The 22,923-nt window shown below is 39.2% G+C and overlaps 1 protein-coding gene across 3 annotated transcripts in view; it reads right to left on the minus strand.

Moving 5' to 3' along the window:
• The window catches only part of AGTPBP1 (ATP/GTP binding carboxypeptidase 1), a 205,281-nt gene that overhangs the window by 166,504 nt on the left and 15,854 nt on the right, over positions 1 to 22,923 (minus strand). For all 3 annotated transcript variants that reach the window (XM_088838077.1, XM_088838076.1, XM_088838078.1), the window contains one exon: positions 2,208 to 2,272. In XM_088838077.1, the coding sequence (XP_088694203.1) occupies positions 2,208 to 2,239 (32 nt within the window). In that variant the 5' untranslated portion in view covers positions 2,240 to 2,272. Of the gene's footprint in view, positions 1 to 2,207; positions 2,273 to 22,923 lie in introns of those variants that run through there.

The following is a 22,923-nucleotide window of genomic DNA, read 5'->3' on the forward strand; positions in this document are numbered from 1 at the left end:
GATAATGTACCAAATAACTCATGAATTGATGTTCAACATCATCAGCCATTAGGGAAATGCAAATTAAAATCACAATGCTATATCAATATACCCCTACTAGAATGGCTACAATTTTAAAAGAATGATCGTAAGAATTTAAAAAGAATGACCATAACAAGTGTTGGTGAGATTACAGAAGAACTAAACCTTTCATACACTGTTGGAGAGACTATAAGATGGTATTTATGTCTTTGTAAAACAGATCATTGTTAAGTTTCCTAAAAAGAAACATAGACCTACCATAAGCTTCAGCCATTCCATTTCTAGGCAGTTAATGAGCATGATCAATATGTTCATTATTTTCATTGAGATAATGATTTAACCATTATACATAAGCCAAACTTATCAAACTATGTTTAGCTTGCTATAAGATGATTATATCTCAATAAATCTGTTTAAAAATTCATAGGTTGACCTTAACACGTACTGTTGGTGTAGTAGATAAGGCAGGAACTAAACAAGAGTGATTGGAGACTGTGAAATGATATGTAGATTGCATTTAAAGGCTATTTTTAAAATTTTTGGCTTTTGAGGAAATCAGATAAATTGAGTAGTAACAGAACTGTACTGTACTGTGCTTAAGCTACCAGGGAAGCCCAGTAACAGAACAGTGCAGTCTAAATATGGGAAAGCCCAGACTGGTTTAAATGATATGGAATGGAGGAATTAAAGAGTCAATAGAGAAAAATACTAATGATTAAAAGACCAAGAAAACAGACATATCCTTTGTACCAGAAAACAACAGGAGGGTAAGAAAAGGATAGAATCAAATAAAGGGGAGCAAGCAAATTTTGTGCAAGAAATATGAGGACAATAAACTGTATTATCTCTAAGATATTATAAGATTAGATCAACTGCTGAGAGTATGTATATATCCATCTGACAATTTCAAATGTTTGAAAAGTATAAAACAGTAATTCCAAAAATTAGAACCAGAGTAGTTAAGACTGCTGGTCTCAGTTCAGGCTGAATATCAATAATCATTTTAGTAATATCTTCTAAGTTAATTCATCCTCCAATATCATTCAGCACTCAGTAAAGGTCTATCCAGGAAAAAGACTTTGTCAGGTATGTGTGATGAAAGAATACAAAGTGAGGTAAAAACATTTCAGGTATTTGCAAGCTTGGAATGATGAACAATGGATCCTACACTGGGTAAGAGAGGGACTTCCCTGATAGCTCAGTTGGCAAAGAATCCACCTGCAATGCAGGAGATCCTGGTTCGATTCCTGGGTTGCGAAGATCCCTTGGAGAAGGGAACATCTACCAACCTGAGTATTCTGGCCTGGAGAATTCCATGTTGCAAAGAATTGGACACGACTGAGCGACTTTCACTTCACAAGAGAGGAAGTGATGATGAGTCAATAGATCAGAGCTCTGGATAAGGCAGAACTCTTGCAGAACAGACACTTGAACAAGAAAGCTAGAAAGATAAAACTCTATGGATCTCAAATTTTAACACTTCACTATATACTGATTAAACCACTATACTGCATTTGTTCAGATGTTCTCATCAGGTTATAAGCCTCATGGAGAAAGAGAATAGGGCTCATTTTACTTCTTTAGAATGTGCTCAACACTCATTTTCTGCAAAGCACTGCATTAAGTGTTATGCTTCTTTTCTACTCTCCCAGATTCAGCACTGAGTTAGGTACATAAACGTGTTTAATAGATACTTCATAGTTGAGAAAAAAATCTAAAGGGGGCAAAAAAATAAACTAAAAAGAGCATCCATAGAAGCCTTTAAAGATAGAAAATATATAATAAATTTTCTATGAAAACAGACGTGCTTTGATCAAGTCTTATGTAAGGGAAAAAATTCAGTAGCCATACAATATACAAAATGTTATGTTCTAGTAAAATTCTATTTATGTACACTGAAATTTGAACTTCATATGATCACATTTTTATTTTTATTCCCAACCATTTAGAAATGTAAAAACCACTCAGGCCACACAAAAACAAGCAGTACGTCAGATTCAGCCCATGTGTCAAGTTTTCTGACTCCTGCTTTAAATGAAAACTTAAACAGTAATAAACAGTAACAAAATAACATAAATATATGATGTTGCATTTAAACAAATATATTTTAAAGTAAAAAGTTTCATACAATCACTTCACGTATTATGTCTATAATTTATACATACTGGTATTTTAAATTACAATACCTTTTCTCTGGTATCACTTTTAACTTGCTCATCTTGAATTACTTCATTTCACCATTGCAGATAATCTAAAAAGAAAAAAATAATGATATTAAACACACAATTTTGTTTTCTATATATTAGAGGTCATAAAAGTCATACAACTGATGGTTTTTATTATGGGCAACACAAGACTGGAAACCACAGGAGAATGTTTGAGTTTTATGTGCTTCTGGCAGGCCAATTCAAAGCACAAGGTGTGCCTATAAAACCACTTAAAATCAGTCAGTAAAAGGTCATCAAAAATCCAAGTGCTACAAAAGTGTAAAAACATAATTTATACTATAGAGTCAAGATTTTTTTTGAGACAATTCAAATTATCCTTCCTGTTCTAATACTCCACCTTAAAATATTCAAACCAATCCTATGATTAGTGTATTGTCCACCATTCACACAGCAGTCAAATACTGGTAAATGTATGAAAATATTTTAATTAACAACAAATTGTTTAGACATTGCAAAATCTTCTCAAAAATCTCTCATCTCATTTAATATATTTACACATATTTTCCTTCAACCAACAGAGGTTTCATCTTTGGAATGTACATATTATATATTTTAAAACCTTATGTCTTTATTAATATAAGGGATCTAAAATAGGAGTCGGTTACACAGATGTTTCAAAGCTAGCAGGCTATAGAGGAAGCCTAGGGAGACTCAAGATAAACAACTCCAGAAGCAGTTACCACCCTGGATTAGGAGAACAAGAGGGAAAAGAGATTTAAAAGAAAAGAGATTTAAAACCCTAAATCTGTTCACAATTTTTATAATTTTTCAGATTTATTTTACAACTATTCACTCAAAAAAAAAAAACCCAGATATCTTTTAATTTTACATATCGATGCTTATTACTGAAGCAGAATTTTGTGGCATTTTTAAACAAGAGGTTCAAAAACTATTGCCAATTCAACAAGTTACATCCTTATGCAATGTTTAGTAATGCTATATTTTTATTTAATTTATTTTATTGGAGGCATATTACCTTACATTAATATATTGGTTGGTTTTGCCATACATTGACACGAATCCGCCCCGGGTGGACATGTGTTCCCCCTCCTGAACCCCCCTCCCACCTCCCTCTTCCCCATATCCCCCCTCCAGGTCATCCCCGTGTACCAGCCCCAAGCATCCTGTATCATGCGTCGAAACTGGACTGGTGATTCACTTCACATATGATAATATACATGCTACATTGCTGTTCTCCCCAGTCATCCCACCTTCACCCTCTCCCACAGAGTCCCAAAGACCACTCTATATACCTATGTCTCTTTTGCAGTCTCGTATACAGGGTTAAGGTTACCATCTTTCTAAATTCCATATATATGCGTTAGTATACTGTATTGATGTTTTTCTTTCTGGCTTACTTCACTCTGTATAATTGGCTCCAATTTCATCCACCTCATTAAAACTGATTCAAATGCACTCTATTTGATGGCTGAAAAATACTCCATTGTGTATATGTACCAAAGCTTTCTTATCCATTCATCTGCAGATGGACATCTAGGTTGCTTCCATGTCCTGGCTATTATAAACAGTGCTGCAATGAACATTGGAGTACATGTGTCTCTTTCAATTCTGGTTTCCTCGGTGTGTATGCCCAGGAGTGTGATTGACGGATCATATGGCAGTTCTATTTCCAGTTTTTTGAGGAATCTCCACACTGTTCTCCATAGTGGCTGTACTAGTTTGCATTCCCACCAACAGTGTAAGAGGTACACTGTTCCCTTTTCTCCACACCCTCTCCAGCATTTATTGCAAGTAGACTTTTGGATAGCAGCCATTCTGACTGGTGTGAAATGGTATCTCATTGTGGTTTTGATTTGCATTTCTCTGATTATGAGGGATGTTGAGCATTTTTTCATGTGTTTGTTAGCCATCTTTATGTCTTCTTTGGAGAAATGTCTGTTTAGTTCTTTGGCCCATTTTTGGATTGGGTCACTTATTTTTCTGGAATTGAGCTGCAGGAGCTGCTTGTATATTTTGGAGATTAATCCTTTATCAGTTGCTTCATTTGCTATTATTTTCTCCCATTCTGAAGGCTGTCTTTTCACCTTGCTTAGAGTTTCCTTTGCTGTGCAGAAGCTTTTGGTTTTAATTAGGTCCCATTTGTTTATTTTTGCTTTTATTTCCAATATTCTGGGAGGTGGGTCTTGGAGGATCCTGCTGTGATTTATGTCAGAGAGTGTTTTGCCTACGTTCTCCTCTAGGAGTTTTATAGTTTCTGGTCTTACATTTAGCTCTCTAATCCATTTTGAGTTTATTTTGATGTATGGTGTTAGGAAGTGTTCTAGTTTCATTCTTTTCCAAGTGGCTGACCAGTTTTCCCAGCACCACTTGTTAAAGAGACTGTCTTTTCTCCATTTTATATTCTTGCCTCCTTTGTCGAAGATAAGGTGTCCATAGGTGCGTGGATTTATCTCTGGGCTTTCTATTTTGTTCCATTGATCTATATTTCTGTCTTTATGCCAGTACCATACTGTCTTGATGACTGTGGCTTTGTAGTAGAGGCTGAAGTCCGGCAGGTTAATTCCCCCAGTTCCATTCTTCTTCTTCAAGATTGTTTTGGCTATTCGAGGTTTTTTGTATTTCCATACAAATTGTGAGATTCTTTGTTCTAGTTCTGTGAAAAATATCGTTGGTAGCTTGATAGGGATTGCATTGAATGTATAAATTACTTTGGGTAGTATACTCATTTTCACAATATTTATTCTTCCAATCCACGAACATGGTATATTTCTCCATCTATTAGTGTCCTCTTTGATTACTTTCACTAGTGTTTTATAGTTTTCTATGTACAAGTCTTTTGTTTCCTTAGGTAGATATATTCCTAAGTATTTAATTCTTTTCATTGCAACAGTGAATGGAATCGTTTCCTTAATTTCTCTTTCTATTTTCTCATTATAGGAATGTGAATAGGAATGCAAGGGATTTCTGTGTGTTGATTTTATATCCTGCAACTTTACTGTATTCATTGATTAGCTCTAGTAGTTTTCTGGTAGAGTCTTTAGGGTTTTCTGTGTAGAGGATCATGTCATCAGCGAATAGTGAAAGTTTTACTTCTTCTTTTCCAATTTGTATTCCTTTTATGTCTTTTTCTGCTCTGATTGCTGTAGCCAAAACTTCCAGAACTATGTTGAATAGTAGTGGTGAGAGTGGGCACCCTTGTCTTGTTCCTGACTTCAGGGGAAATGTTCTCAGTTTTTCACCATTGAAGATAATGTTTGCTGTGGGTTTGTCATATATAGCTTTTATTATGTTGAGATATGTCCCTTCTATTCCCACTTTCTGGAGGGTTTTTATCATAACTGGATGTTGTATTTTGTCAAAGGCTTTCTCTGCATCTATTGAGATAATCATATGATTTTTATTTTTCAGTTTGTTAATGTGATGTATTACGTTGATTGATTTGCGGATATTGAAGAATCCTTGCATTCCTGGGATAAAGCCCACTTGGTCATGATGTATGACCTTCTTAATGTGTTGTTGGATTCTGATTGCTAGAATTTTGTTAAGGATTTTTTCATATATGTTCATCAGTGATATTGGCCTGTAGTTTTCTTTTTTTGTGGGATCTTTACCAGGTTTTGGGATTAGGATGATGGTGGCCTAATAGAATGAGTTTGGAAGTTTCCCTTCCTCAGCAATTTTCTGGAAGAGTTTGAGTAGAATAGGTGTTAGCTCTTCACTAAATTTTTGGTAGAATTCAGCTGTGAAGCCGTCTGGACCTGGGCTTTTGTTTGCTGGAAGATTTCTGATTACTTCCTCTAGTTCCGCGCTTGTGATGGGTCTGTTCAGATTTTCTATTTCTTCCTGGTTCACTTTTGGCAAGGTGTATTTTTCTAGGAATTTGTCCATTTCTTCCAAGTTATTCATTTTATTGCCATATAATTGCTGACAGTATTCTCTAATAATCCTTTGTATTTCTGTGTTGTCGGTTGTGATCTCTCCATTTTCATTTCTAATTTTATTGATTTGGTTCTTCTCCCTTTGTTTCTTGATGAGTCTGCCTAGTGGTTTGTCAATTTTATTTACCTTCTCAAAGAACCAGCTTTTGGCTTTGTTGATTTTTGCTATGGTCTCTTTTGTTTCTTTTGCATTTATCTCTGCCCTAATTTTTACGATTTCTTTCCTTCTACTGACCCTGGGGTTCTTCATTTCTTCCTTTTCTCGTTGCTTTAGATGTAGGGTTAGGTTATTTAGTTGACTTTTATCTTGTTTCTTGAGGTGTGCCTGTATTGCTATGAACTTCCCCCTTAGCACTGCTTTTACAGTGTCCCAGAGGTTTTGGGTTGTTGTGTTTTCATTTTCATTCATTTCTATGCATATTTTGATTTCTCTTTTGATTTCTTCTATGATTTGTTCATTATTTAGCAGTGTGTTGTTCAGCCTCCATATGTTGGCATTTTTAATGGTTTTTCTTCCGTAATTGAGATCTAATCTTACTGCATTGTGGTCAGAAAAGATGCTTGGAATGATTTCAGTTTTTTTGAATTTACCAAGGCTAGATTTATGGCCCAGGATGTGATCTATCCTGGAAAAGATTCTGTGTGTGCTTGAAGAAAAGGTGAAATTCATCGTTTTGGGGTGAAATGTCCTATAGAGATCTATTAGGTCTAACTGGTCTATTTGCATTGATCACTGAGGAGGGCTTTCTTATCTGTCCTTGCTATTCTTTGGAACTCTGCATTCAGATGCTTATATCTTTCTTTTTCTCCTTTGCTTTTTGCTTCTCTTCTTTTCACAGCTATTTGTAAGTCCTCCTCAGACAGCCATTTGTGTTTCCTTGTTAATTTTCTGTTTAGTTGATCTATCCATAGATGTAAGTGGGGTATTAAAGTTTCCCACTATTATTGTGTTATTGTTAATTTCCCCTTTCATACTTGTTAGTAATTGTCTTACGTATTGCGGTGCTCCTATGTTGGGTGCATAAATATTTAGAATTGTTATATCTTCTTCTTGGATTGATCCTTTGATCATTATGTAGTTTCCTTCTTTGTCTCTTTTCACAGCCTTTGTTTTAAAATCTATTTTATCTGATATGAGTATTGATACTCCTGCTTTCTTTTGGTCTCTATTTGCGTGGAATATCTTTTTCCAGCCCTTCACTTTCAGTCTGTATGTGTCCCTCGTTTTGAGGTGGGTCTCTTGTAGACAACATATATGGGGGTCTTGTTTTTGTATCCATTCAGCAAGCCTTTGTCTTTTGGTTGGGGCATTCAACCGATTTACGTTTAAGGTGATTATTGATAAGTATGATCCCGTTGCCATTTTCTTTATTGTTTTGGGTTCGAGTTCATATACCCTTTCTGTGTTTCCTGTCTAGAGAAGATCCTTTAGTATTTGTTTGAGAGCTGGTCTGGTGATGCTGAATTCTCTCAGCTTTTGCTTGTCTGTAAAGCTTTTGATTTCTCCTTCATATTTGAATGAGATCCTTGCTGGGTATAGTAATCTGGGCTGTAGGTTACTTTCTTTCATCATGTCTTGCCATTCCCTCCTGGCCTGAAGAGTTTCTGCTGAAAGATCAACTGTTATCCTTATGGGGATTCCCTTGTGTGTTATTTGTTGTTTTTCCCTTGCTGCTTTTAATATTTGTTCTTTGTGTTTGATCTTTGTTAATTTGACTACTATGTACCTTAGAGTATTTCGCCTTGGGTTTATCCTGTTAGGGACTCTCTGTATTTCTTGGACTTGGTTGATTATTTCCTTCCCCATTTTAGGGAAATTTTCAACTATTATCTCCTCAAGTATTCTCTCATGGTCTTTCTTTTTGTCTTCTTCTTCTGGGACTCCTATGATTCGAATGTTGGGGCATTTAATATTGTCCCATATGTCTCTAATATTGTCCTCATTTCTTTTAATTCTTTTTACTTTTTCCGTCTCTGTTTCATTTATTTCTACAATTCTATCTTCTAGCTCGCTTATCCTGTCTTCTGCCTCCGTTATTCTACTGTTGTTCCCTCCAGAGTGTTTCTGATCTCATCTATTGCATTATTCATTGTATATTGACTCTTTTTTATTTCCTCTAATTCCTTATTAAACATTTCTTGCATGTTCTCAATCCTTTTCTCCAGTTTATTTATCTGTAACTCCATTTTGCTTTCCAGATTTTGAATCATTTTCACAATTAAAATTTGAAATTCTTTATCGGGTAGGTTCCCTGTATCTTCCTCTTTTGTTTGTGTTGGTGGGCATTTATCCTGTTCCTTTACTTGTTGGGTATTTCTCTGCCTCTTCATCTTGCTTATATTGCTGTGTTCGGGGTGGCCTTTCCGCCTTCTGGCAGTTTGTGGAGTTCTTTTTATTATGTAGTTACCTCGTTGTGTGTGGGGTTGGATAGGTGAATTGTCAAGGTTCCCTGGTTAGGGAAGCTTGTGTCGATGTTCTGGTGGGTGGAGCTGGATTTCTTCTCTCTGGAGTGCAATGAAGTGTCCAGTAATGAGTTTGAGATGTCAGTGGGTTTGGAGTGGCTTTGGGCAGCCTGTATATTGAAGCTCAGTGCTATTCTCCTGTGTTGCTGGATAGTTTGCATAGTATGTCTTTCACTGAAACTTGTTACACTTGGGTGGTGCCTGGTTTCAGTGTATGTATGGAGGCATTTGATGAGTACCTATCAATTAATGTTCTCTGGAACAGGAGATCTCCGGTGTTCTCAGGATTTGGACTTAAGCCTCTGCCTCTGTTTTTCAGTCTTATTCTTGCAGTAGGCTCAAGGCTTCTCCCTCTGTTACTTCCAAGGCAGTTCCTTCTGTTGAAAAAGCTCTTCTGTTTTCTGGTCTCCTCAGTGTCTAATTCCCGTCCTGACACCAGGATGCGGTGGTGGACACTTTTTTTTTTTTCCTGGCTCACCTGTTCAGTCCTGCTATGGGGAGGGAGAAACGCAGCTAACAAATATCCCTGGCATCTGTGGGGAGTGCTCGCAGTGTCTCGGCTACACTAGGAATGCTCCTGCTTGAGGCGTGTTTGCTTTCCCTGTTTATGCTGCTTAGGTTCTAGGTTGCTCTGCTGGGAGCTGTCCGCGGCTGGCGCTGGGCTGCATGCACTTCCCAGGTCTGAGCGGCTCAGGTTCAGGTCCTCGGGTACTCCACAAAGGTGCAGACTTGGCTGGGCCTGCGTTTTGTGCCTTCCCCGGTCCGAGCAGCTCAGGTGACCAGGCGTTTGGCAAGTGTGGTCGCTGCTACATATTGCCTTCCTGGTCCCTGCCACTTGGTTTTCTGGGAGTACAACCGGCGCACTTTCTCAGGCGGATATCGACCGGCCCGAACCCAAGAAGCCCTGGCCAGCAAGGAAGCCTGCCTGCAGCTTGGCACGGGAAGCCTCTCTGGGGCCACGGCTGCCCCCACCCCGACGCTGGCTGCCCTCCTCGCCCGCGTCGTTAGGGGCTGTGGGATGGGCTGCCCGCTCCCATCTCGCTCCCGCTCAGCGCCCTGTTCTGTCGGCGGGGCTGGCGGAGTCCTGGGTTGGGGCTTTTCGCAGGCATTTCCTAGCCTTTTCGCCTTTTAGCTGCAGCTCCTGCTTTGCTATTTTAAGTTCGCGCCCTCAGTTTGCCCTGGGGCATTCAAGCCCTGTTCTCCCTCTAAGCGCTGCTGCCCGCACCTCCCTGCCCAGCCCCCGCCTGCTGGGGGGGGGCGCGGGCATCTGCGCCGCTTCTCCGCTGAGTTTCCTCTGGGCACTTATTCTGTGAGTTTTAATTATTTATGTCTTTTGTCTCCCAGTTATGTGGCCCTCTAAGGTTCCACTCGCCAGTGTTTCCACGTGTTTGGAAACGTCTTTTTTTTTTAAGCCTCCCTTCCCAGGACGGAGCTCCGTCCCTCCCTCTTTTGTCTCACTTTTTATCTTTTATACTATTTCCTACCTTCTTTCGAAGACTATGGGCTGCTTTTCTGAGTGCCTGATGTCCTCTACCAGTATTCAGAAGTTGTTGTGTGGGATCATTCAAATGTTCTTTTGCTGATTTTGTGGGGGAGAAAGTGGTCACCCCATCCTATTCCCCGCCATCTTCCCGTGCTCCCTATTTTGGTATCTTGAAAACTTGACTCCCAGAGAAACACTTGTTTCTAAAAATTACAATATAGACTTGAAGAGTTGCTTCAAAAAGGACCCCTGGGTATGGACGCTGCCCCGCAGGAGACCTCAGCAGACCTGCGCGCACGCGCGGAGTCCACGAAACGCCTTGGTGTCTCGCTCCTCTCTAGGGCCACACGGCGAAGGCTACGCGCTCCAAGCGGGGCAGCCGAGGACGGTCAGTAATGCTATATTTAAAGGAAAACAAACATGCCCAAAAGAAGAGACTTCAAATTGTTTAATATAGTAGATTTAGAAGATATAGATATTCTGGGTGTTTTACTACAGTAACAAAGAACTTCTCCTTTAACTAAACATGACTTTTTCCCTTTTTTTTAAACTCAGTTATAACAGAGGAAACATATTTGGGATTATCTACAAAAATTGCATAGGCTGTTTTTAAAGTAGATAAGAAATTTTTAAATGCTAACTACTCCTTCTTTTAACTGACTTTTTTAATGCCCACAAAGTCAAAGTAACTTTTTCTGATTAAGAATCATTATACATCCAAAGGTGGGGGAAACCTTACAAGTTTTCAAAAGCACCATTGCTGCCATAAACAGAATTAAGCTACTTGGTTAAGTAGTATGATTTTCTCTAAAACTACATTAACAGCAAGCCCATCTCACAAGGTGAAGGGCCTTGTCTTGCCCTTCCTGAAGCAGAATGAGGATCTCACAGGGTTCCGGACACAGGGTTGCAGAACGTGAAGCCAAACTATATATCTAAGCTTACTGAGAGCACATTCGGTTGATGGCACTAGATGGGCTCCCCTGAGGACACGGAAGGATGTTGTCTGGGGATTAAACTCTGTTTACCGATCCTCTGAATTCTGATGCTCCCCTGAATACTGAAGCTGCAGAACAAAACATCATTTGTGGAATAAGGAGGACTTGGGCAATAAAGTTGAAGACTACATGAAGAATTATGACAGATGACAGGAGGAGAAGGCTGCAGGCCCACAGACTGTGTTGTAAGTTTGTCTCCAACTTAAATCAAAAGGAAGCCCTCCTCCCCCATCCTCAAGTTTCCTCTTTGTCCCTCTGGGTCATCCAAGTCCTGTAACCATGTTATCCTGAGGAAGAACCTCTTCACAACTGCTCATTTTAGATGGAGTGTTCTACATACATACAGTAAAAAAAAAAAAGATGTCTGAAGTTCCAAAGAGTTGCCTCTAACCTTAACATATTTCCTTTTCTGAAACTATACTGAATACACTGCTGCTGAGATTCCTGAGAAGTCATAATGAACTCAGAATTGAGGCTAGAGCTTGCTTTGCTTCTCACCCTTCTCCCAAACAAAATCAGTTCCCTGCATAAATGACACTAATGACATGCTTAGCACAGCTCATAGACTGGCGATAAGAAATCCATTACAAATTGTGATCAGATGTAAACTCTTAGCCCTTTCCTAGATGTCTTGAAGCTTCCAAGAATGCACAGTCATTCACTGCAAATCTCTACTGAAAAGGGTATTTTGTTTAATGTAAGTATATTGGAACAGATTTGTAATTTGTACATTTGACACTTCAATCATTTTTTTCTATTCTCAGTCTGTATTTTCATTGTATAGGGCCAACAGAAGGATGTTAAGTCAAGCAACTATTGAAGAGAAAAACAAAAAGAAATATGAAAGAAGGGGAAAAAGTGCACTTCACTAAGCAAATATGTCCTTTACAGCCACTTTTTCTTGCTGAATCCTGAGGCCAGAGTGCTTCAGAGAAAAGGAAAAGCCTTTTTGCTGTGAAAGTTTGTGTTCATTACAGTATGGTGTAATAGAAAGAGCAGGAACCTAGAAGCAGAAATGTTGCATCTCACGAAGTCTGTGGCTTTGCCAACCAAGTGTGACAAAGCAAGATGCTGAGACCTTATGCAAGAGAGGCTGTAAAGTCCAAGATCAAGGTGCCGGCAGTTACGGTGTCTGGTGAGAACTGGGTATGTGGTTCATACACCCCCATCTTCTCACTGTACTGTGGCATGGGAGAAGGGCCAGGGGAGATCTCTTGGGTGTCTCTTCCTCCATGAGTAGATGGGGGGTCCTGTGTTCCCTCTCAGTTTCTCCCAATGGTTACATGACATTTCATGCTAACTCTAGCATAGTGTCAAAGCTAGGAATCTGACATTCATACAGCATGTGTTTCTAGTTCTATGTCATTTTATAAACTACCACATTTTGCTATAATTTTACAATATTTGAAAGCATGGATTTCTATTACTCGAATAACTTTAAAAAGATAATGAAAATCACTGTAATCTCAAAATTCATTCATTTAACATTAATGGCTACACAGCTTCAACTGTGTATGGCCAAAGAAAGTACTTCCAAGGAGTACTTTCTAATCTAATATAACTGATCATGCCTTCTTATAAATACTTTATTATATAGCCATAGTTTGTTTTTGCCTACTCACTGCCACTCTTTCTTAAATTTCCTTTACTAGAATGCCCAATGGCAAGCCACTCCAGTACTCTTGCCTAGAAAATCCCATGGATGGAGGAGCCTGGTAGGCTGCAGTCCATGGGGTCGCTAAGGGTCGGACACGACTGAGTGACTTCACTTTCACTTTTCACTTTCACACACTGGAGAAGGAAATGGCAACCCACTCCAGTGTTCTTGCCTGGAGAATCCCAGGGACGGGGGAGCCTGGTGGGCTTCCGTCTATGGGATCACACAGAGTCGGACACGACTGAAGTGACTTAGCAGCAGCAGGGCTCGGTTCTTGGCCTTTTCAACTCCACTCTCTTCACTGGTGATCTTATCCAGTCTCATGACTACTCAACATCTCCACTTGGCTCTCTAATAATATCACAAACTTAACATATCCAAAACTAATCTCCCGACTTTCCTTTCCTTTCCCAATGTGCTCAGCTTTCCTCAAATGTATTTAAGAGACAATTCTCTCTCTGCAATTGCTGAGTCCAAAACCTTAGTGCCCTTCTTGACTCCTGTTTTATATCCCACATCCAACCCCTCAGGAATTCTACTCTCAAAATATATCCAGACTCCAATCACTTCTCCACATCAATACTACCATGGTGGGCCACTGCCCCTATTCATCCCCCATCTATGTGTGGCACCCAGTCCATTTTCAACACAATATCCTGACTGATCCTTTTAAAAGCCTGGAGAGAAGTTGGCGGGGGCGGAGGGGGGGGTGCGGAATGCAGATAAATCTTGTCATCACTGCTCAAAGCCCAATGGGTGCTGCCCAAATATTTAAATGATATTAGGGGCCCTAAAGGAATGCCCCAGCCCTTCTCTCTGTAACTTGCCTACAACTCCTCTTCCTCACACTGCTCTGGACGCACTGGCTGGGCCTCCATGCTTTCCACCAGCACGCCAGGCTCACTCTCACCTTCCTGTCTTTGCCCAAGCTGTTTCCTTTGCCTGAAATGTTCTGCCAGATATCCCAATGACTAACCAACTCCTTTGCTCAAGAATCACCTTTTCAAAAAGCACAATCACCTTTTCAATAAAGCCTATCCCAACCATCCTATTTAATACTGTAAAACAACTCCAGACACCAGCATACCCATCACCCCTTACCTCAATCTACTTTTCTCTTCTCACTTACAGCCTTCAATAACAGGATTATTCAAAAGTAACAGAACACTTTGAAAACTATTCAATATATATGATTACGTATATATGAACAGGTGTCAAAACAAATTCTTAAAGGAACAGTTTATTTTCATATAATTATAAATCCCCAACATATGCCCCCATCATATCACATACATCAATCCCGTAATCTAATTCATCCCAGACCCTCAACAGCTTATCACTACTGGTGACTACAAAAGCAACCAAAATAAGTTCCTTTGTTTCAAGGTTTTGAGGAGAAGAGGCAGAAACCCAAGGTTCTTGATATAATCACATAAGTCATATAGTTTAATACCTAATATCTTGGTGTGACTCTTTTTAATCACCTTGTAAACTAGGCAACTTAACTATGTGTACTATTAATATTTATTATTTATTTATCTCCACTGAACTAAAGTTCCACAAGAGCAGAAATCTTTGTTTTGCCCACTGTCCCCCAAGTACCTCATACAGTGCCAGCACATTGCAGGTGGTAAACAAATTTCTGAATGAACAAACAAATGCTTTAAGGACTTGTTTTGAGACAACTTTACTACACAAATGAGCAAGAAGTCTTCATTTTAAAAAACTCAGTAATATGGTGGATATGGTATAGTGGCACACACTATATACACTAATTTCTCTCTAGCATGCCTTCCTGTACTACAGGAATGTGAAAGCTTAAAAAGAAAAGTGTTTCCATTGCAGTTAGGTTCCAGATGTTTTTATACCCGCCAAACTCAATGTCACTGTTTATGAAATTTGTTAGACTGAAAGTCACACAAACACCACCTGATCCCACGGTGAAGTACCAACTTAGACATGCTTTGTTCTACAGCAGTGTATACGGAGATCCCAAAGCCTTGTCCAGGGTTTCTCAAAGTGGGGTTCACAAGTTGTTGCTAGAATTCTTTGAGAGTTCAAAATGGAGCACAAGGGGTTCTTTTTCCCTTCTCTTTAACTTTTGTGCACCAAGCAGTGGCAGCTAATTAATGACTTTATTACACATCACCTGTGTGTGCTAGTACACAGGAGCACCATGTATATTTGGTTAGAGTTGGCTGTGATAACTGGTGATTGCATGGCACACAGAGATGATAATGAGCTAATGAGTATCAGCCCCTTCCTCAAATTACCTCCCCTAAACTCCCCTTATGCACTGCCAACTGCCTCATAGGAGCAAAGGTTCTACAACTGTAATGAAAAACTGGAGGGAAATTTTAATATTATGAAAAAAATTGTATACCCAGATGCACCCATTCCTAATGCTTTGCTATTGGGATGAACATTCCAAACTGTGAACTGAATAAATTATAAGGGACTTACATTGTGAAATGTTCGGATTTTTCATGACTTTCTCATTTAGTTGTTTAGTATGTCCTTATGTTTTAGACATTAACATTTGTAATTTACAAATATGCCTGATAATCCAATGTGGCAATTTTTGAGGCTGAGGTATGAAAGGAGGGTCAGGGGACAATTCTGGTAAGATTAGCAATGAAGAATTGTATCCTCCAAGTCATTTCACTAAATTAGTGCCACAAGACACACACAAAAAAACACATCCTTGTAATGAAAACTACTTATCAATAGATTTATACAATGGAATATAGTATTACATTCTGTGCTGGAAATGTTTCAAGTGCAGTAATGGCTCTAGCAATATTCAAAACATACAGCTGCAAATTATAGTAACTGGACACATTAAAGGTACTAATGGGATCGCCAAACAAATACAATAAAGCTTTGGCTTAAAAAAAATTACGTACAATGAAAAGGCTAAGGTAGCAAGTGATACAGCAGCAGAGTTTCACTGATTAGCAAAAGGAAAGTCACCCGAATTGCTGAGAACCCAGTATGTCCAGAATGTAAAGTTATGCCAGAAGAAATACTTTATATGAGATGTAGTAAGAGAAAATTTTAAAGTTCTACAGTATAATAACAGTAAGTCAATGTATTGACATGTCATGTGATATTAAAGACCCATGTGATAAACAGAAAACAAGTTTTCCTGTCCAGATTAAATGATGAAATCAAGAAAACATTTTTCTATGGGACTTCCCTGGTGGTCCAGTGGTTAAAACTGTCTTTCAACACAGGAGACTCAAGTTCAATCCCTGGTTGGGGAACTAAGATCACATATGCCACGGGGCAACTAAGCCTATGTGCTCTGGAGCCCACCTGCCACAATCAGAGAGAAGCCTGTGAGCACAACAGAGAGCCCACATGGTGCAAAGACCAATGCAGCCAAATTAATAGTTTTGTTTTGTTGCCACAGAATGCTGCCCAAAACCAGAAAAGGACAGGATAGCTGATGTTTTATCTTCCTGTCTAGAAACAAAAAGTCCATCTTGGAAGAACTATGTTGGCATCTGTGCTGAAAATGTTCCAACATCTGGCTCCATGTGAGGATGTGCTACTCTTGTTTAACAACCCCAGTCTCTCCAAAAAAAAAAAAAAACCTGAATTTTTAACACAGTGTTTTCTTCACAGAGAAGAGTTAGTAAATCAAAAGCTCTGGGGGATGAAATGAAAATGTTCTCTTAAGACATCCAGGGGCTTGGCAGATGAAGAGTTCTTGAGCGTATGTCAGAGCTGAGTAGTGAACTGCAGGGGTACTTTCACAAACACAGTAGGCCAGATTCTGCTGAGCACTCAGGACGAAGAATGGCTACTGCAACTAGCCAACTTAGCAAACATTTGTTACCATATGAAACAAATCAACCACTACTCTCTGCAAGACCTAGAGAAAGCATTTTGGCTTAATAAGATTCTTGGGCTTCCCCAGTGGCTCAGTTAGTAAAGAATCCACCGCAATGCAGGAGACCTGGGTTCAATCCCTGGGTTGTTAAGATCCCCTGAAGGAGGGTATGGCAGCCCACTCCTGTATTCTTGCCTGGAGAGTCCCCATGGACAAAGGAGCCTGGCAGGATATAGTCCATGGGGTCACACAGGGTCGGACACAACTGAGCAACTAAGAACACAATTTAAGATTCTTGGGGGGAAAATTCAAATGACAAAAGGATATCAAAAGAGGCTCTTATTGCTGCTTTGGACTTGAGAGTGAAAAGGGGTATCAACAAATTTCAAATCTTGCTGACCTAGAGGAATAAAATTAGAAAATAAAACTGAACAGTATTTTCTCTTTCTTTCAAATAAATATAAGACTAAACGAGAGGACCTTTCTCTGAATTATCTGCTTATTCTGAGAACTTGACTGAGGAGTTAGAATTTTGTGCACTGCAGTGTGATTATAAACTCAAGATGAGACTCACCTGCTCTGTCCCTAAAAAGTGCTAAATTTCTATCAAAGAGTAGTGTCTTGCAAGGGCTGCTCTTGCAAATCATAGAAGGATAATGAACATTTTGCTGCTGGTTTTCAATTTCTTATGTGTGTATGGAATTTTCTACTTAACAAGCATCAAGAGCAAGGAGGAAATCATCTCATGTTGGTTGAAAATGAAATGTGAATAGTTATTTCAAGTTCAACAAAAGAAAACAAAAACAAGTTTCATATGAAAGAGATAAACCACTATTTTTAGTTTGAAAAACTAGTAACTTTATTGTATAAAACTTTTTCATAAAATATCAAGTAATCAATATACATATATATATATATATAATCATTTGTAACTCCTGGATCTATATTTGAACCTCATCATGCCAGTCAGGGCAAAACAAGTTTTTCAAATTCTGATATAAATTGTTAACAGGCTACATTTTTAATATTACTTTGGCTTATGGTTTTCAGTAGCTTTGCTATTTGCAATGCTAATTTTCATGCTTGTAATGAAAACTAGTTAAAAAACAATTTACACTGGTACTGGCAAAAAGACAAAGAAACCAATGGAACAAAACTGAAAGTCTAGAAATAAACATATACATCTATGGCCGACTGATTATTGACAAGGGTGCCAAGTCCACGCCATGATGGAAAAAAAAAAAAAAGCAGTCTCTTCTATTGTTGGGACAAATGGATTTTCACATGCAAAAGTATGAAATGGAATTCCTACTCACACCAGAAACAAAAATGAATCAACATTCATCACAATGAATCAACAACATAAATATAAGCAGTTAAAACTCTTAGAAGAAAACATAGGAGTAAATCTGTATGACACAGAATTTGGCAACAGGTTCTCAGTTACAGCAACAGAAGCACAAGAAACAAAAGAAAATGAAAGATAAATTGAACTTCAAATTTTAAAACTTCTGTGCCTCAAAGGACATTGTCAAGAAAGTGAAAAGATAACATAAAGAATGGGAGAAAATACCTGCAAATTATATATCTGATAAGGGTTTAATATCCAGAATATATACAGAACACCTACAACTCAACAACAAAAAAACAGTCCACTGATCAACTGAACTGAACTGAAAGGACCTGAATGAACATTTTCCCAAAGAAGATATTTGTTGTTGTTATTCAGTCACTCAGTCATGTCCGACTCTTTGCAACCCCCTGGACTGCAGTGCACCAAGCCTCCCTGTCCTTCACCATTTCCCAGAGTCCACTCAAACTCATGTCCACTGAGTAGGTGATGCCATCCAACCATCTCATCCCCTGTCATCCCTTCTCCTCCTGCCTTCAATCTTTCCCAGCCTCAGGGTCTTTTCCAATGAGTCAGTTCTTTGCATCAGGTGGCCAAAGTATTGGAGTTTCAGCTCCAGCATCAGTCCTTCCAAATGAATATTCGGGACTGATTTCCTTTAGGATTGACTAATTTGATCTCCTTGCAGTCCAAGAGACTCTCAAGAGTCTTCTCTAACACCACAGTTCAAAAGCATCAATTCTTCAGTGCTCAGCCTTCTTTATGGTCCAACTCTCACATCCGTACATGACTACAGGAAAAACTACAGCTTTGACTATATGGACCTTTGTTGGTAAAGTGATCTCTGTTTTTCAGGTTTGTATAAAAAGCAAACTTGTCTGTCTAGGTTTGTCATAGCTTTTCTTACAAGCATCTTTTAATTTGATGGCTGCAGTCACTGTCTGCATTGATTTTAGAGCCCAAGAAAATAAACTCCACCACTGCTTTTATTTTTTTCCCTAACTATCTGCCATGAAGTGATAGGACCAGATGCCATGATCTCAGATTTTTGAATGCTCAGTTTTAAGCCAGCTTTTTCACTTTCCTCTTTCACCTTTATCAAGAGGCTCTTTAGTTCCTCTTCGCGTTCTGCCATTAGTTATTGCTGCTGCTGCTGCTGCTGCTGAGTCACTTCAGTCATGTCCAACTCTGTGTGACCCCATAGACAGAAGCCCACCAGGGTCCCCAGTCCCTGGGATTCTCCAGGCAAGAACACTGGAGTGGGTTGCCATTTCCTTCTCCAATGTGTGAAAGTGAAAAGTGAAAGTGAAGTCGCTCAGTCATGTCCGACCCTTAGCGACCCCACGGACTGCAGCCTACCAGGCTCCTCCATCCATGGGTTATTAGGGAAATGCAAATCAAAATCACAGTATTACTTCACACTAGGATGGCTATAATAAAGAAAAAACAGTAAATAAGTATTCTCAAGAATGTGGATAAGTTGAAACCCTCCTAAATCACTCGTGGGAATGGAGCAACCACTATGAAAAACATTTGGGCAGGTCCTCAAAAAGCTAAATATAGAATTATCATGTGACCCAGCAACTCTACTCCTAGGTATATACCCACAAGAATTGAAAACAGAGAATCAGATAATCACACATCAATGTATATGGCAGCATTGTTCACAAAACCCAAAGGTAGAAACCTAAGTTTCTACCAAAAGATAAATGGACAAATAAAATATGGTATATACACACAATGGAATGGTATTTAGCCATTAAAAGGCATAAAGGTCTAACACATTCTGCAATATGAATGAACCTCAAAAACATTATGCTAAGTGAAACAAGTCAGAAACAAACAATATAGCAAGCTTCCATTTATATAAAATATCTGTACATGCAAATTCATAGATTAAGTATATTAGGTTACCAGGGACTGGGGGCAAAAATGAACAGAGAGTTACTGCTTAACAGTTACAGAGTGTCTGTAACAGTGATGACAAATTTTGGAAATAGATAGTAGTGACTGTTGTATAACATCATGATTAAAGCTACTGAATTTTAAGCTTAAAAACAGTTAAAATGGTAAATTTTATGTTAAACCACAATATTTGACCACATAAAAAGGTTTTTTAAATGAGCTTAAAATATTTTTTAAACTGCCAAGCCTAGTTTAAAAAAAAAATCCTATTTCAGCTAAAGCCAGAAATTTAACAGAAATTATTATCTTCACCATATGAGTTCTTAAAAATTACAGAAAGGAAACAGATTAGCTTCAGAAAGCTATGTTTAACTACCTGTTTATTTTTCAAGTAAGATTGGTTAAAGTCTTTTTTATTTGCTTTAAATAAAGAAAAACAAAACTGTTATACAAGCCATATACCACAAGCCAGACTTTAGTAATATATTATAGAGTAAAAATGTGTAAAACTCCTAGACCTACTTTGAATAAAGTAAAAAGAAAAAATACAGTGGGAAATTTAGAAAAAGAAGTCTCTTTTCCTATCTGCATTACTAACTCATGTAATAGTTTATAACATTTGGAAGGATGGAGATTTATACAAAAGAACAGACTAGACAGCCAAAATAAATAGAGGCACAAAAAATATCATTCTCTATCAAAAAAGCCTTAACAATCATTCCTGGAGTACTCTATCATAAGGCCTAAAATTTGAAGGGCTGCTGTGACAGCTTTGAGCCTCACAGGGCCCCAAATGGCTAAGGAAAGTTCTCCCAGTCTTGCCATAGCCAATGGGAAAGGCTCCTCACCCAGCTAGATCCACTATCAGCTGCATGCTTCTCAGTCCTCAATCTAAAACTAGTTTCAGTTCCCTGCTAGCCCTCAGAATTATTCAAAGAAACTAATCACATCCTCCCCCAGGAGTGGAGAGTAGTGGTTCACTGTAGTCCCAAGTACCATTCCCCTAGGTTGTGAGTATATATGACTGAAAAAACTGCTGTCAGTCTCACCTGATCAGGGTCAGGTAGTAGCTGTCTTCAACAGTTTAGGACAGGTGATCCCTCCTACACCAATGAAGTGAAGGGAAATGAACAGGAGATAGTCTGACAATTATCAAAACTTTCTTTTTACACTAATATCACAGTTATAACCTGAGACCTGAAAACTAGTTCATGGATCCTCCAGGGTATAAAAACCGGGAAAGGCTAGTCCAGTCTCTTGTAGGCAGCGCTGGTCCAGGCCAGAATAGGTCCAGTGTGGTTCTAGAGCTGGTTAAAGGAAGCAACAGTTAGAACCGGTCATGGAACAACAGACTGGTTCCAAATAGGAAAAGGTGTACGTCAAGGTTGTATATTGTCACCTTGCTTATTTAACTTATATGCAGAGTACATCATGAGGAACGCTGGGCTGGAAGAAGCACAAGCTGGAATCAAGATTGCTGGGAGAAATATCAATAACCTCAGATATGCAGATGACACTACCCTTATGGCAGAAAGTGAAGAGGAACTAAAAAGCCTCTTGATGAAAGTGAAAGAGGAGAGTGAAAAGGTTGGCTTGAAGCTCAACATTCAGAAAACAAAGATCATGGCATCTGGTCCCATCACTTCATGGGAAATAGATGGAAAAACAGTGGAAACAGTGTCAGACTTTGTTTTTTTGGGCTCCAAAATCACTGCAGATGCTGACTGCAGCCATGAAATTAAAAGACGCTTGCTCCTTGGAAGGAAAGTTATGACCAACCTTGATAGTATATTAAAAAGCAGAGACATTACTTTGCCGACCAAGGTCCGTCTAGTCAAGGCAATGGTTTTTCCTGTGGTCATGTATGGATGTGAGAGTTGGACTGTGAAGAAAGCTGATCGCCGAAGAATCGATGCTTTTGAACTGTGGTGTTGGAGAAGACTCTTGAGAGTCCCTTATACTGCAAGGAGATCCAACCAGTCCATTCTAAAGGAGATCAATCCTGGATGTTCATTGGAGGGACTGATGATGAAGCTGAAACTCCAATACTTTGGCCACCTCATGCGACGAGTTGACTCATTGGAAAAGACCCTGATGCTGGGAAAGGTTGGGGGCGGGAGGAGAAGGGGACGACGGAGAATGAGATGGCTGGATGGCATCACCGACTCTGTGGACATGAGTTTGAGTGAGCTCCGGGAGTTGGTGATGGACAGGGAGGCCTGGCATGCTGTGATTCATGGGGTCGCGGAGAGTCGGACACGACTGAGCGACTGAACTGAACTGAACTGACTAGTGTGATGTAATACCTCAATGTTGTTTTGTTTGCAGTTCTCTGATAATTAGTGATGTTGAGCATCTTTTCGTGTGCTTTTTGGCCATCTGTTATGTCTTCTTCAGAGAAATGTCTATTTAGATCTTCTGCCCACTTTTTGATTTGAGTTGTTTGTCTTTTGGACATAGAGCTGCATGAGTTATTTGTATATTTCAGAGATTAATCCCTTGTCAGTCACTTCATTTGCAAATAATTTCTCCCATTCTGTGGGTTGTCTTTTCATTTTGTTTATGGTTTCCTTTGCTGTGCAGATGCTCTTACGTTTAATTAGGTCCTCTTTATTTTTATTTTTCATTATTCTAGGAAAGATCAATATAGTTCAGTCACTCAGTTGTGCCCGACTCTTTGCCACCCCATGAACCGCAGAACGCCAGGCCTCCCTGTCCATCACCAACTCCCAGAGTCCACCGAAACCCATATCCATTGAGTCAGTGATGCCATCCAACCATTTCATCCTCTATCATCCCCTTCTCCTCCTGCCCTCAATCTTTCCCAGCATCAGGGTCTTTTCAAATGAGTCAGTTCTTCGCATCAAGTAGCCAAAGTATTAGAGTTTCAGTTTTAGCATCAGTCCCTCCAATGAACACCCAGGACTGATCTCCTTTAGGGTGGACTGGTTGGCTCTTTCAGTCCAAGGGACTCTCAAGAGTCTTCTCCAACACCACAGTTCAAAAGCATCAATTCCTTGGCGCTCAGTTTCCTTTATAGTCCAACTCTCACATCCATACATGACCACTGGAAAAACCAT

Source organism: Moschus berezovskii, chromosome 7 (genome assembly GCF_049115385.1).
Source record: "Moschus berezovskii isolate FMDL1 chromosome 7, NW_MosBer_1.0, whole genome shotgun sequence".
Lineage (NCBI taxonomy): Eukaryota > Metazoa > Chordata > Mammalia > Artiodactyla > Moschidae > Moschus > Moschus berezovskii.